The 14,086-nt window shown below is 42.7% G+C and overlaps 1 protein-coding gene across 3 annotated transcripts in view; it reads right to left on the bottom strand.

The window, feature by feature from the left end:
- The window catches only part of DVL1 (dishevelled segment polarity protein 1), a 73,661-nt gene that overhangs the window by 11,649 nt on the left and 47,926 nt on the right, over positions 1 to 14,086 (bottom strand). For 2 of the 3 annotated variants that reach the window (XM_051637164.1, XM_051637166.1), the window contains exons 5-11: positions 11,591 to 11,729; positions 6,317 to 6,410; positions 5,420 to 5,489; positions 4,620 to 4,759; positions 4,226 to 4,302; positions 3,676 to 3,743; positions 2,353 to 2,502 (exon numbers count right to left, since the gene is read on the bottom strand). In XM_051637164.1, the coding sequence (XP_051493124.1) occupies positions 2,353 to 2,502; positions 3,676 to 3,743; positions 4,226 to 4,302; positions 4,620 to 4,759; positions 5,420 to 5,489; positions 6,317 to 6,410; positions 11,591 to 11,729 (738 nt within the window). The remainder of the gene's footprint in view (positions 1 to 2,352; positions 2,503 to 3,675; positions 3,744 to 4,225; positions 4,303 to 4,619; positions 4,760 to 5,419; positions 5,490 to 6,316; positions 6,411 to 11,590; positions 11,730 to 14,086) is intronic. The other variant, XM_051637165.1, reaches the window with a different exon arrangement.

The following is a 14,086-nucleotide window of genomic DNA, read 5'->3' as shown; positions in this document are numbered from 1 at the left end:
TCCTGGTAATAAAAGAAGTGTATGCTCCAGGAAAATGAAGTCCTACCACATATAATACCACCACTGGCTTGTATCCTGATTTGAGTAAGGAAGTACCCATTTGTCCAAACACAAGGGCTCCAGGGAATTACGCAGGACCTCAGGCTGCCTATTGAGCTGAAATAGTATGAAGTCTCACTTCAAAATCCTCTGATGTCCATGCAAGAGAAAAAGAGAACTTTCCAACAATGTCAGTGGAGTGCATTTTGAAACAGCAAGACTTTCAAGAAACATTGAAACATTTGAAAATAATCTGAGGAAATGGAACAGCACTACTCTGTGGAAAGGGGTCCTGGAGAGGCTGGAAAAATCTACCTTTAGCAGAGTAAACTAGGAGCAGTTTGCACTGACTGAGGCAGCAGGTCCAACACTCACAAACCACTGTGAGGGAATACTCTCCTACATCAGCCAGAAGAAGATTCTTTTTAAAGCAATAATCACTATGAATTGTGTTCAGGGGGGTAGCAGGACTGAACTGAAGGAAGGAGCATTATGCAGAGGACCACAAGAAAGGTCAGGGGTACTCTGCTTTTTCCTGCATTCAGGAGAGGAAACATTGTAAGGCACTGGCACAGAAATGAGAAGCTGTCTCCAGAAACATGGTTCTGCTCCCAAATAACCTTTATTTTAACAGTATGATTGAGAGGGTGTCTGTGTTCCACACCTCCCAATCACATCACTGGATAGCAAGGCACACGATACATGAATCATTCAAGGGGAATGCAGATAACAGACTCTAGTTGTTTGACAGGAATCAGCAGATACATTGGAGTCCAGCAATCTTTAGTACCTGTAAGGCTGAAAACACATCTCAAGATAAAGCAGTCATCAGGTAAGTGGTTCCCTTGCCTCCTACTGCTGATGTACTTCCCCTACAGCAGTGCTGCCTGCTACCTGAAGAGGCACTGAGATACTGCACCTACAAAAAGGGTCACTGCACTTTCAGTCCGAGGCGAGGTCTAATTCCAGGAACTAGGCACTTACAGAGTCTGAGGGAGAGGAGAGGAAAAAGAGGCAGACACCTATGTAGGACTTAACTGGTCCCTGAAAAAGCAACTCTCCTGCTTCAGCCATGCATTTGTCCAGGGCAGAATCTGTCACTAATCACCAACACCCAATTGGTCCTTAAAATCTTCCAAGTTTTGTTTTTTGGTTAATGCTGTTGGTTGTGTTTTCCAAATGATATCCTCCCTTACTCTCTGGAAAAACCTTCCAAAATGAAGTTAGTCATAAATTTAGACTCCAGATCTGGCAGCATCCCTTGTTAAACATGTAAGAATTTATCTTTCAAGGAATGCATGCTGGGGTAGCATTGTTCCATAAAGGAGATAATCTCCTTAGAACTTCAAAGCCACTTCAAGATTTCTATGTGTATATAAACAAATACAATAAATCCCCTTGCTACAAATGAACAAATCTGATAAGACAGGTTGCATCTCCAGAGAAATTCTTCCATATTAATATCACAGGAAACAAACTTGTACTAACAATGTGTAAAGTACCTCAAAACTTTCCTGTCAAGTAAACAGAAGTGCTGTTTTAAATATGAACACTTTCCTGAACTAGGACTTCAGTGGACAGTGTTCTCAGACACACATGCTCCTCGTTTAGCCTTGCCTTACTGCCATGTACTTAAAACCAAATGCTAGCTTTTAACCCAGGCTTGCACCAGAAAGCAAAGGAAGAGTAAAAGAAAGGAGGAGTTTATATTCTTTAACCAAAAATTTCCAAGCTAAGGAACCACAACAACTTGTTGCTTACGTGGCTATGACTAGTTTAGAGACTGTCACAGACAGCCCAGGAAAAAAGGCTCAACTCTAACTTCACATGGGACGTTACATTTGCTTTCGTCCTTGTTTAATAAATTCTCAAAGTATAAAAAGGTACAAAAGAAGGCTATGTGAACAGCAGTCTTCCTAAAGGTTTCCTAAATGATACACTAACATGATTATCCAGTGACATCTCTCTCTAGTAAATTATTTAAATTTATTAAAAACCAGACAAATGCAAGGAGGAAGCTCTCAACATTCATCTGAGGAGATCAAGAGAGACCTGCCTTGTTACTTGGAAAGGGACCAGCCGCCACCTCTTCCTGCATGTGAACCCTTTCAAAACACCACTGCCTCAACTTCTGACGTTTGGAATAAGTGCTTTCTGCTCCCCACAAGACCGAGAGGTCTAAGAGCACTCAGGAGCTGTGAGCCGGCTGTCGGTCTGGTGGTGCTTGTGGCGGGGCCGGGGTGTGTGCACAGCTCTGCACTGCCGGCCCCCAGCAGAAGGCGCCTGCCCTGTGCTGGCCGCAGTGTGACTTACTTTCCGAATCGGGAATTGAGCTTGTTAGTGAGGAGCTGGTAGATGTGGTGATGCTCATGGAGGGGCTCATACCGTAACGGGGGTACGCTCCCGTCATGGCCGTGGTATGAGAGATCCACGCCGCGGGGTCGATCGGCCTCACGGGTTCAGCTGCAGAACCGCCAGAAAGGGAGAAAAAGACAAGATGGAATTAGGTTTGCAGTGAACACCTCGAGTAAGGAGAAATGTTTTGGGGGTGCACAAGGCCTTGCCATTCTGATAGTACAGTTGAGATAGCCCCAGCAGGGGGGGACAAGCAGCACCTTGCCAGCAGTAGCTGGTTTCCTCCAGCAACTGCTGAGCCACCCTCATGGGAGACAACCAGGAGACTCCTGCTCCTCTAACTGCAGGAGCAGCAAAATGTTGCCACTTGTGGGAAAGAAGCTACCAGTCCAAAAATCATATTTCACTACTGTTCTATACAGTGAGATAGAGATTCTCACTTTGCTCTGATGTGAAGTACCACCCAGTGCTTTGTCACAGCTGACACGAAGATCTCTCCCTACTTCTAAGTGTCTTGGATTGAAAACCAGCACAGAGACAGAAGGTGAATCAGAACAGTAACTCTATTTGCAGAGATGAAGCATCATGGAATTTCCCTCTCAGTGTTTTCAGCAAATCTGAAATCTGTGATTTGTGGGGTTTTTCTTTTCATGATGCTGGTTTTCCTAAGGACTTCCCTGAGTGAACTCCCCTGCTCTGGACCAGCCTGTTGCATTCATTTCAATGCCAAGCCCATCCTCGTGTCTTAGAAGGGCTGCTAACAAACTGGTTTAATGCCATAAGCAGAACACTCACCAGCAGGAGGCAGCTGTTTGTCACATAAGCACAGATCTATAATCATTACTGAAAAGTTTATTAAGCCAGAAGTTTTAAAACTAGATCATTCTCCAGTGTTTATGTATATTAAACAATGCTGTTTGCCTCAATTTAAAAAGTCCTCAGTTTCAACTCTAAGAAGTGTACATGTGACAAAATGAGACTTTATCACACTTGACTATAGTTATCCTGCAAACTTTCTATCAATTGGAGGGTTAAGATCATGATGATATACCCACTAAAGGTTAAGAGCTTGATCCAAAGCCATGTGAATCAATCACTGGAGTCTCAGAAGGATTATCTTAAACTCCTGCCTCCCAAAACAAAAAGCAAACAAATATAACCAAACTTAAAAGTATCAAACTTGCAGGAAAGAAAAATCTGTGAGATGCCAAAATAGCTGAAAATATTCTAAATCTTGAGGGCTCCAAAGGAAACCAGCACAGAGCACAAACATGTACTCACCCCTGGGGATGGTGAAATAACTCCTGGGAGTAGGGTCCCAGCATTTGGCTACTGTTAAGCTGATAGGTCTAGGAAGAAAGAAAACCAATGAGGATGACTCTTAACTTGCCCTACAGAAATGGTAACTGCTACAATGAACTCTTTAAAACAAACTTCTCCCTATCCAACAGCTGTCAAGTTCATTCTGAGGATGTTTTTAAGATGTGTGTCAAAGTATTCTCAGTATGAAGCAGCATTAGGATGTTTCTTGTATTGCACAGAAAATGGGCACTACTGGTGAAATCTGTTGAGTGATCAGCTCTTGAGACATTCAGACACTCATCCTATCAACAAACAGTGCTACTGAAACCAGGCAACTCCTGCTTGGTGTTGGTTTTGGCTGGTAGGTTGACACCAGTCTCCCCCATTCATCATTTACACTGAGGAACTTAAGAGCTGAGATCATCAGTCACACTGGCTGCTTATTGAGATCAAAATGTTGATTTCTTTGAGGTTTACCCAATACCTGCATATGGAGGATAAGCAGCAAAAGATCTGGGAATGTGCTCACCCTGGTTTGGAGACTATTTCCCGTAAAACCCGGACTGCATCATCATTGCTCATGTTCTCAAAATTGACATCATTCACCTGCAACGTAGCAAGAAGCAGAGGTTAGGCTCTGCAACAGGAAACTGAAAGACATTTTCATTATTTCTTCCCAAATTTATTTGCCTTGTAACTGTTTCCATTCCTTTCAGCAGCTGCAGAAAAATTGTTTCTCAGAGCACATCAAGTATCCCGCGGAATTTGCTAAGAATTAATAGATTTAAGGGTCAATAGTCTTTGTGACAGGTTTCTCTGAGTATGAATGAATTCTGTGAACTAAGCCCATGGATCTGGTGGGATGACTGAGCTGAGCCACCAAGGTACAAGCCAGCAGCACATAGTTGTGGACACGGACCAACCTGCAGAAGCATGTCTCCTGGTTCAATTCGGCCGTCTGCTGCCACAGCCCCTCCTTTCATAATAGAGCCAATGTATATGCCACCATCACCCCGGTCATTGCTCTGTCCTACAATGCTGATTCCCAGGAAGTTATATTTTTCTACACAGATAGAAAGTGGAGGGTAGGGGGGGAAAAAAAGCAAACAAGGTGATTGGAATGATAGCGAAGAGCTAACAGCAGGCGACTTCAGTCCTGAAAAATTAGATCTCTCGACACATCTGCTGGGGCATGTTTGACTTACAATCATCTCAGTCACCCTAATGGTGTTTGTCTGCCTGGCACCTCCAGGGAAATGCTGCTAAAGACATGATTTTTGCATGCAAGACACTGAGAAGTTACATTAAAAAAAATCAGCAAGAAAAAGAGCATTGAAAAGACATGTCTACACCTAGAAATTAGGCACCCGATCAGCATTACGCAATGTTTTTCCACATGTCAGAGGTGGGAAGAATGTGGTGCTACTGAGAGGTGCTGAACTGGCAATCCTGCACACTCCAGATCCTGGAGCTGCAGTCCTGCCCAGGGTTTTGCAGGAAGAATACTGATCTGGCTGTGCAAATGGCTCAGAACCATCCAGTTCCAGACTAGGAATCCACGCACAGGCAGCAGAATAGCAGCTCAGCTGCCACTCCCTTTAGATCAATTGGCATCCCTTCTAATCAAGGAATGTTTCTACTGGCTCCAAAAACTACCACACCATGACAAAATACATCTGTATCACTTGAAATTCATCATAAAAAACATTGCTTATCTTCTTACCCATGTTGAGTGTGACAGTGATGATATTTAGGGACATGGTAGAATCAGTGATGCTGCTGAACGAAGACGACTGCAAAACACAACAGAATATTCTCGAGGTTTGAAATGGCTCAGAATAAGACAATAAAAAGATTTCTTTACAAAACACCCAGATAAGCTCCAATACTGAGGTTTCTCAACTGAACTTCACACTGAATCATTTCTGCTTCTTGATCACACGACTGACAGGCAGACATTTAAACACTAAAGTGCCCAGTGTAGTGTGAATTAGTACAGCCACAGCTCCTCCCTGAAGAGAGGAGTGAGCGTGTGATCCTTCAGGAAGTAAGAAGACAGCTTATCAAATACCTTCTAAAACACTACTGCAGTGCTTGTGATAAATTGTATGCACACTCATTCTTTAATCTGTGAGGACTGATATTTATAGAACAAACCAGCTATTTTAAGAAGTGTATCATTTAGACCATCCTCCTTCTGCTACCATAGGACTAGCGCAGAAAAGGGCAAGAGAAAAGATGTGTGGTTTCCTACACACACAGATTCCTCCCTTCAGCAGAATGTCAGTACCAGCAATTTATCCATCAGATGTCTAACTCCCAGACACCCCTTGCCCACATCAGCCAGCAGCATAAGAGAGGTTACCCTGCAAAGGCTGGTCTTGGAAGAGACAAGAAATGAGATCACTTAACAGTAAAAGGAGAAAGGGAGAGGAGAAAAAAGTCTTGGCCCTGGTGCTGCAGAACTTCATGTTAGAGATTTAGACCAGGGTAGCCTGGTGCTAAAGGGAGCCTTTCCAATTATTTCAACAGGACACAGATCTGTTCTGGACCCCTAATTTACACGCTGCACTCAAGATTCACAGTTCAGCTCCCTGGGAAATGATGATGCCAACCTTACCCTGTCAATCTGCCGCATCCTTTGTTTCCTCCTCCTGCGTTTATGCTTCCGTATGAGCCGGGATGAAGTGCTTTGCTCAGTGGAGCTACTCAACCTGAGGGAAATGGAGAGCAAATGTGTAAAGCTGAGCCATCTGCATTGCCCTGCACCCTGCCAAAAAAAAGGCTGATTCCTTCGAAGGCAGGAGAGTAAAACCATGCAGACACCATCAGCTGGCTCCCAAGGTGCTGCTCTGCTGCTCCCTCCCGGTGCGTGCAGCACCTCAGCCTCTGCGAGGGGCACAGGGGAGACACCAGCTGAACTGCACTATGGATCAGAGAGTGTCATTCACTGGCTTGCTTTGTTCTGGGAGCAAGACTGAGTGCCTCTCAGCAGGCATCTAGCCCCCTGATTTAGTCACCCCAAGGTCAGAGGTAGCTACATTCCACTACTTTAAAGGTGGTTCTGACTCGAGGCCCATCACAGCAAAGAACAGCTGTACATTAACCAGTGATTTTAACCTCTGCTCTGAGAGAACAACCTGGAGAATCTCTTAATAATAATCTTTGTGAGTCATGGAGCTGTTATTTCCTTCTGCTGTTAACAGGAACCTGGGCTTGAATGCAATGAAATGCAGTAGCAATTGGTAACAGCTACTACCACATAGTGGCAGAGGAACAGTGAATCTGATTTCTCTTTACATATCCTGTCAGGGTTTTTTCAGGCTCTTCAAACTTACAGAACCTAAATGTGCTACATTCTAGATATAAATCCTTAAAATTCCCCTGAGAGTTGGGAATATTAATCCTTCTCATTTTACAGATAGTGGACTGAGACACAGAAAGACATAAATGGATTTGGCCAAATTCATTTCAGAAGCCTAGAACAGAACCTAGATTTCAGAGATACCACCATAATACCAGAGACACCTCTCCCCTATTTATTGTTAATAATGGCCCCCCAAAAAAAAGACAAATTAATGCTCCATCATTAACCAAGATTTTAAAAAAAAACAAACAACAAAAAACAGCCAACTAAACAACAAAAAAATCCCCAAAAAAACTCCAAACCACAACCCTACAGAACACAAGTAATTGAACTGGCACTGTCACAAAGAAAACAGTGCCAGTCTTTTTTCCCCCAGCCTTCATGTCCCTGTCTTCAAAGTTCAAGCCACATGGAGGAATGCCAGAATACCTCAAGAAAACTTGATACCAGCAACTTCAGAAAAGGAGCTGGCTGTCATGAGATTATAACCCACCACAGTGAGAAACCCATCTTGCATAAAGTTGGTGTGTTTTAGTCAAGCACACTGAGCTGAATATTACACATGATGGAACTGCTCTGAGGGTGTGAATCTCTTGGCATTCTCTTTAAGTTCACTAAACTATTTCAGGCATGTTAACCTCACACACTCCTTTTTTCCCCTCCCAGTAAGGCAAATTAATTTCAAGAGACAAGAGGTGGTACTTCCAAAAGAGATCAAAAATTTGATCTGTGGAAACAGCTCACAGCACCTGGTTTTCTGAGGCTTGACCTTCTCAACACACATATTTTATGGTTTTATCCCAGTGTGCAGCACTTAAGGAGCATGCACTGCTTCCTGTCACCAACTTTTTTACAATGGCATCTCCTAATGGCTACTGTAGATAAAGAGAATTCATTGAACAGACATATCATTTCATTTTTTCAGTTTCCCATTACTCTGTCCCTGAAAGGGGTAATGGCTCCAGCCATCACTGCCCACTGTAGAAAGCAATCTTAAATTAGGAATCTTCATATAGCAGAGAAATAGAATGGAGAGCAAATCTATCCTGGAAGCCTCAGGTGCCTGCAGCAGGAGATCACAATGGGAATTTACCCAGTAACAAAGTTCTTCCTCCCCCTTCCAAACACTGGGTGTTTTATCTGAATAGCAAGTTGTGGAAATGAGGGATGGGAACAGCAGAGTTTCAGCAGACAACTCCCTGAATGTCTTTGTCTCAACCAGTCTTGGCAGTGATCTGGTGCTATTTCATAGCATTTTGCATCCTAAGAAGTAAGCAACTTAGAAGTACCTTCCAGTGCCTATCTGTTCCATACAGATAAGCATTAGAACATGTTAATTATTACTCTGGCAAGACCCTAAATGGAGAGCTTGCTCAACTCCAGTTTTTCATCCCTTCTTGGGGGAAGCTGGGTAATGACTTAAGTTTCCTTAATAAGCCCATGTGGAAGTCAAAGGCAGAACAGCTTCCTTCAGCAAGACTCCCACAATCTGTGGAAGCAGATTTGTAAACATCAGGTTTCAGTCTCTGAAGTCGCACAAAAAAGAAGTCAAGTCAGTATCTATTTTCATGCAGCTGTGGTACATGTCCTCAGCTCTTCTTGGCATATCTTTTAAATCCCTGGCCCTAATATATCCTTGCTGAATCATTCATAGAATCACAGAATGGCTGGGGTCAGAAAGGACCTTAAAGATCACCTAGATCCAACACAAACACTGCACAATTTCTGGGAGTATCTGGATGCTGAACAGCAGCCCAGATGTATTCTAATGAGAAGTCATATTTAGATCTCTGAAGTATCCTCAGAAATGAGTAAAAGTTATTATTACAATTGGATGAGCAAAATGAGATGGTGTATTTGAGCTTTTGGGAAAAATAAAGTCCAAAGATTTAAAAAAAAAAAAAATCTGGAATCATAATTACCAATTTCCTGCACTAGCTACTGGCCAAAACCCCAGCTGTACTTCTAACAGAAAGGTTAGTAAATCCCACAGAAGAGATTTTTTAAAATAATAAAAACAATTGGTCCCACCTGCATTACCCAAAAAAAGGAAAAAAAGGTAACAATTTGTTATAGAAAGCTTGTCCATATAGATGGCAAAGAACTAATGTTGATTTCTTAAATGAGAAATAAACATAATTTTAGTCACGTTGAACTGAGAATACTAATTGCAAGTTGCTGAGAATAATCCTACAGCTACAGGTGTCACATCTGCTAGACCTTTATTTGCTTAACAAAAGACAGAAGACAGTTACTGTAAAGTTTACCATGAGCTCTCTACATCAATCTGTCCTGAAAATCCCACCAACACTGACCTTCAATTACATCACACTTGAAAAGCAAAGGAAATAAATTATTCCGCTCACATTACTCGAAGGGTTCTCTACTGTCCTGTAATATTTGTAAACAAATTAATATACTGAACAAAAGATTATTCTTCTCTCTAACTAAATGCTATCCAACTTCCCTGGGCTGGAAATGAAACAACTCTGCTGCACTGCTGCAAGTTGAAAAGAAAACAAACCCAGTGTCAAATAGAAACTGTTAGAAAAGCATCCTCAATCTTAACTCCCAAGACAGTGACATCCTTTGCATCTGATTTCTTCTCTCAGCGACATCCTCCATGTACAATCTCCCTCACAACACAGGTTCTGACACCAGAGTTCACCAGCTGCTGTTAAACAAACTTACCCCTTCCAGCCCCTGTTTCCCCAGGCCTCTGTCTCCAGCAGATCTGGAGCATGTTCGACCTTCTTATTGGGCTGTATATGCCCCTCAAGAAAACTTCTCCCTGCCAGCACAACCTCTCATCTGCTTGAAAACACCATCCCAGAACACAACAGCATACCTTGGAGCATTCCTTTTAGTTGCTCTTCCTGACTAGCTGGCCTGGCAGCTCTTCTGTGTGCCAAAAGCTCCTGCCCCAGCCTAGAAAGGAAAAGTCCTGCGCAGCAGCTTCCAAGAGTCTCTTTCTTCTCAGGTCAGACACAGGAAGCTTTACTTTATTAACACAGATTTAGCTGGGTCTAGTATAATGTGCTTCAGTGGCCAGCCTGACTGTGCTAATCCTGCCCTACTGCATATCTTGCTGCTATGGAAATGATTAATATATTTACCAGAAATAAAATCAGCTGCAGGGTTGTTGTTGTTGTGGGCTTGATTTTTTTTTTAGGGAGGGAAGGAGGGTTAGAAGCCCTAAAGGCTTCAGGAAGGCTTGGAGTACATTCAGGTAAACTACTGATCTTGCCAAGCCTTTATGCACATGAACATCCAGGTGAAGTACAAAGCATCCAGAAGGCTTTTTCTGTATCTTCAGGTGTTGGCAACTTCACTGTAAATGCAAAATCAGTTCTTGAAACTAATTCAGGACCAAATTTTAAATATTCACTTAGTTACCCTTTCAACCCTTTGGGAACACCCAGCCTTTAGACAGAATTTGAAGGAACTGCTGTCCTTCAACAGGTTTTTAAGACATGGCTTAACTGCAAGACCAAACAGATCCACTGAGTTCAATAAGCTAGTTAATCTGTTTGTAAACACAGCAAATGCTGAAGTATCTCCAGGACTAGTTGTTCTTTGCTGTTTCCACTCTACCTAAAATTTTAGAATATCATGTTGCATCTTATTTGTTTTAGATACAGGTGTCTATGAACCACCAGAGATCTGCCATGGGTTTTCACAACTCATCTGGATGAGCAACAAACAGCTCTAGAGACAGTGTTCAGAGAATGCTACCATTGCAGACAGGAAAGCAAAGAATATTAGTTTTGCTTGATTTTACATCTTTAAAAACATGTATTTTGAGCCCAATAAATGAACTGGCTTATAAACCTTTTACATAACAACAAAATATGTTTGGAGATTAACAAGGATGTCTCGAAATGCAGAGTTTTTTTGCAAAAAGCAAGGAATCATTCACATTCTCTCTGCAAAAAATGAAAAAAATAATTAAGAAGTCATTAATCCATGGCATCACAGCCTGCCTTGGAATAGCATTAACCTTCATGAATTTCTGTACTGCTCATAGCTCTCAGACTATGCAATTACACAAGAATTCCTTACAATTGAGCTTTAGTGAGGTCCTACTTATTAGGAATGTATGCTGAAAGTATTCTGTTACAATAATCACACTGTTTCTTTATAAATAGGCAGACAGTTGCACATTGCTTTGAACTTAAAATGTGATAATTCTTGCTATTAAAGGGAAAGAACATGACCAGAATTTTTCTCTGAGTTGGAAGAGTGGCTACAGGCAGCTTAAATGGCAACGCCAATAATTTCACTTGTTTCTCAGAGCAGTGATTACACCCAGCATGATGTTACTGAAGAATTATCAGTGCTCAAGTGGTAGGTAGCAGGAAATCAAAAGGAAATAAAGGAAATTTTAAAAAAAGAAGGAAAAAAAAAAGAGAATATCTAAATCTTCTCATCTTGCCAACGAGCATGTCCAGGGAAGCCCAGAAATGCAGTCAAGTGGAACAGATGCAAAGAGCACTGAAGAGCTCAGTTGCTGTGCTGATGCCCTACCTGCTTGTGTTGTCATCATCATCAGAGTCAATGAAGCTGCTGGACTCCAGCTCACTGCTCAGCATGGTGGAGGAGCTGTCGTAGCCAGGAGGGTGCTCGCGGTGCCTGTCCAGCTTCGGGTGCCCATTGATCCGAGGGACTGGGAACACACAAGGAATGGAGGGTTACTAGGCAGGAGGAAGAGGAAGGAAGAAGTGGCACTGTGAGTAGCACAACATTGACACTGAGAGCTGCAGACAGCTCTGCAGGAGGGTCCTTGTGCCAAAACTAAGCCCCCTGCAGGACCTCATTCAGCACTGGGAAGCTCAGGCTGGCTCACCTACCAACCTGCCTTTTCCTGACTTTTCCATTTGTCTATGGCTCAGTTCATGGGCAAGCCACAAACAGACCGAGGCAGCAGTGGCAGGCATGAACAAGTACTGTAATGGTATTAGAACATCAATTAGAAAAGAGAAGTTGATGTTAATAGGAAAGTACATATGAAGGTCTTGGAAAAGCAGCAGCCAACACAATTTGATCTTCTCGTGCAGGGCTATCAGCACAGAAAATGTTAAACAACATTCCTGGAGGAATTCTATTAATATCTCACCCATAAAGCTACCTTTCCCTCAACCTGTGCTATGTGGCCCTGTCCCCACACCTACAGCACCTTGTCTGGGCAGTTCAGCTGTATTAAAGTCACACTGTCTTGACCATTCCACACGCATAAAATGCTTCCGAACAATTTCCTGCTGATCTCTGGCTGTGTGAATCTTGTCAGACACACAAACATTCCTGCAGATAATCCCCTCAGTAAGAATGCCATTTACTTGAAGCCAGCAGTGATTCATCTTTTTCTAGAGATATTTGATGGGTTTTCCTCTGCAAAGCAAACTCCTCTGCCTGCTTCCCTTCAGGGACCTCTCATTAGAAGACCCATCATCTGTAAGTGCTCTGTTTTGCCAGGAACTTCCCCTTCCCTGAAACAGGAAAGGCTCAGCTTGATAAGGCACCTGGTCAAGAAATAAACGTACAGGTTTCAAATACAGACTGATATTTTAAAACACACTCTCCAAACTCACAATTTCCTCCCAGGTTGAAGGGATCTGCTCTTCAATCACAGAGCAGAAAATTTTCATAAAGGAGAAATGTCTGCAGTAGGAATTACACTTGATACTGTGCAGCTGTACACATTGAAAGCTAACTGACAACTCATGCTAACTATCAGAGCAACACAGTTTGAAAAAGCAAGAGCCACCCTAAAAACCTGGCTGTCACATCCATCATGGATAGCCTTCACTCCTCCTGTTGCAAACTGCTCAGCAGTGAAATAAAAAAAATAATTAAAAATTAGTTGCCTTCCCACCTGAGGAACATGGGCTTAAATATTTTTATCCCTACAGGTGTTTAGGAGATCCATTAAAAGGTAACAAACATACAGAGGTCTCATCTCAATTTTTTATACATATATCTAAACCATTCATTTCTGCAAAGTGAAAGAACTGAAGAAAAAGGCTGTGACAAATTCTCCTGTTATGTCACTTCCACAGCCTGTTTGATCACCCAGCTTCTAGGCACATCTCCAGGCACACAAAATGGCCGTGAAAACACTTAAACTGGCTACCCAAGAAGACCTCATCTTTAAAGCCACAGAGCAAACCCAAAGCTCCGCCCCTCCTGCCACAGCACAGAGCTTTGGTTTGAAGTGAAGCTGAACCACAGCATCCCTTCATCATCCTTCTCAGAACTGCCACTTGTTTTTCATCTGGCCAGATGCTGGAGGGCAGCTGAGACAATTTAATCAAGCCTTGAATCCTCCTCTGAAAGTAGCACACACTGGTGAGTCAGGGACTGACTGCTGTCCTCTAGGAACTGCCTCAAAGTCAAAGGCTCTGTGGTGTTAAAAAATGAAGCTTATCAGGTTTCAATTGCAGGCTCTGCCTCCAGAGCCCCATTCTCCTGGCATTCTACCTCTTCATTTCCCCATGTGTAAAATGGGGACACAACAGCATTTGCCAGGGCTTTTCAAGATCCACATTCTGGAGTATAGAAATCCTCTCCTCCTATAATGTGGCCATCACAAGTACCATAATGTGCTCCCAAGACCGGGTGGTAGCACTTAGATCACACTGCAAAACAACTAATCAGCTTGTCACCAGCAACCCAAGACTCCAGATTGGCAACTCTTCACAGACACAGAGGCAAGAAAGCTTTTAAAGGCCTGAACTTTCAGTTCTCTCTGAATAAATGAGTGTTCACCCATTTCTTCAAATTCTACAGCCTAATATAAAGACACCGATTATTAAAGTGCTTCTTTATGTATGAGGAATGATAAAGTACCTTCAGGAACCCCCATTCCCCACATCCACACTTGACTAGTCTCCTAGCTCTGCCTTTAAACTAAAATCAAGGGAGCAGCCAATTATGCCTGCACGTGCCAGATGCATACAAATAAAAAGAAACACAGAGGTTGGCCAAATTTTACTCCTTCTAAGCTGGCACTAGCAGTTTACAGGG

This window comes from Apus apus, chromosome 20, assembly GCF_020740795.1.
Source record: "Apus apus isolate bApuApu2 chromosome 20, bApuApu2.pri.cur, whole genome shotgun sequence".
Classification (NCBI taxonomy): domain Eukaryota; kingdom Metazoa; phylum Chordata; class Aves; order Apodiformes; family Apodidae; genus Apus; species Apus apus.
This window is presented reverse-complemented; position numbering and strand designations above follow the sequence as displayed.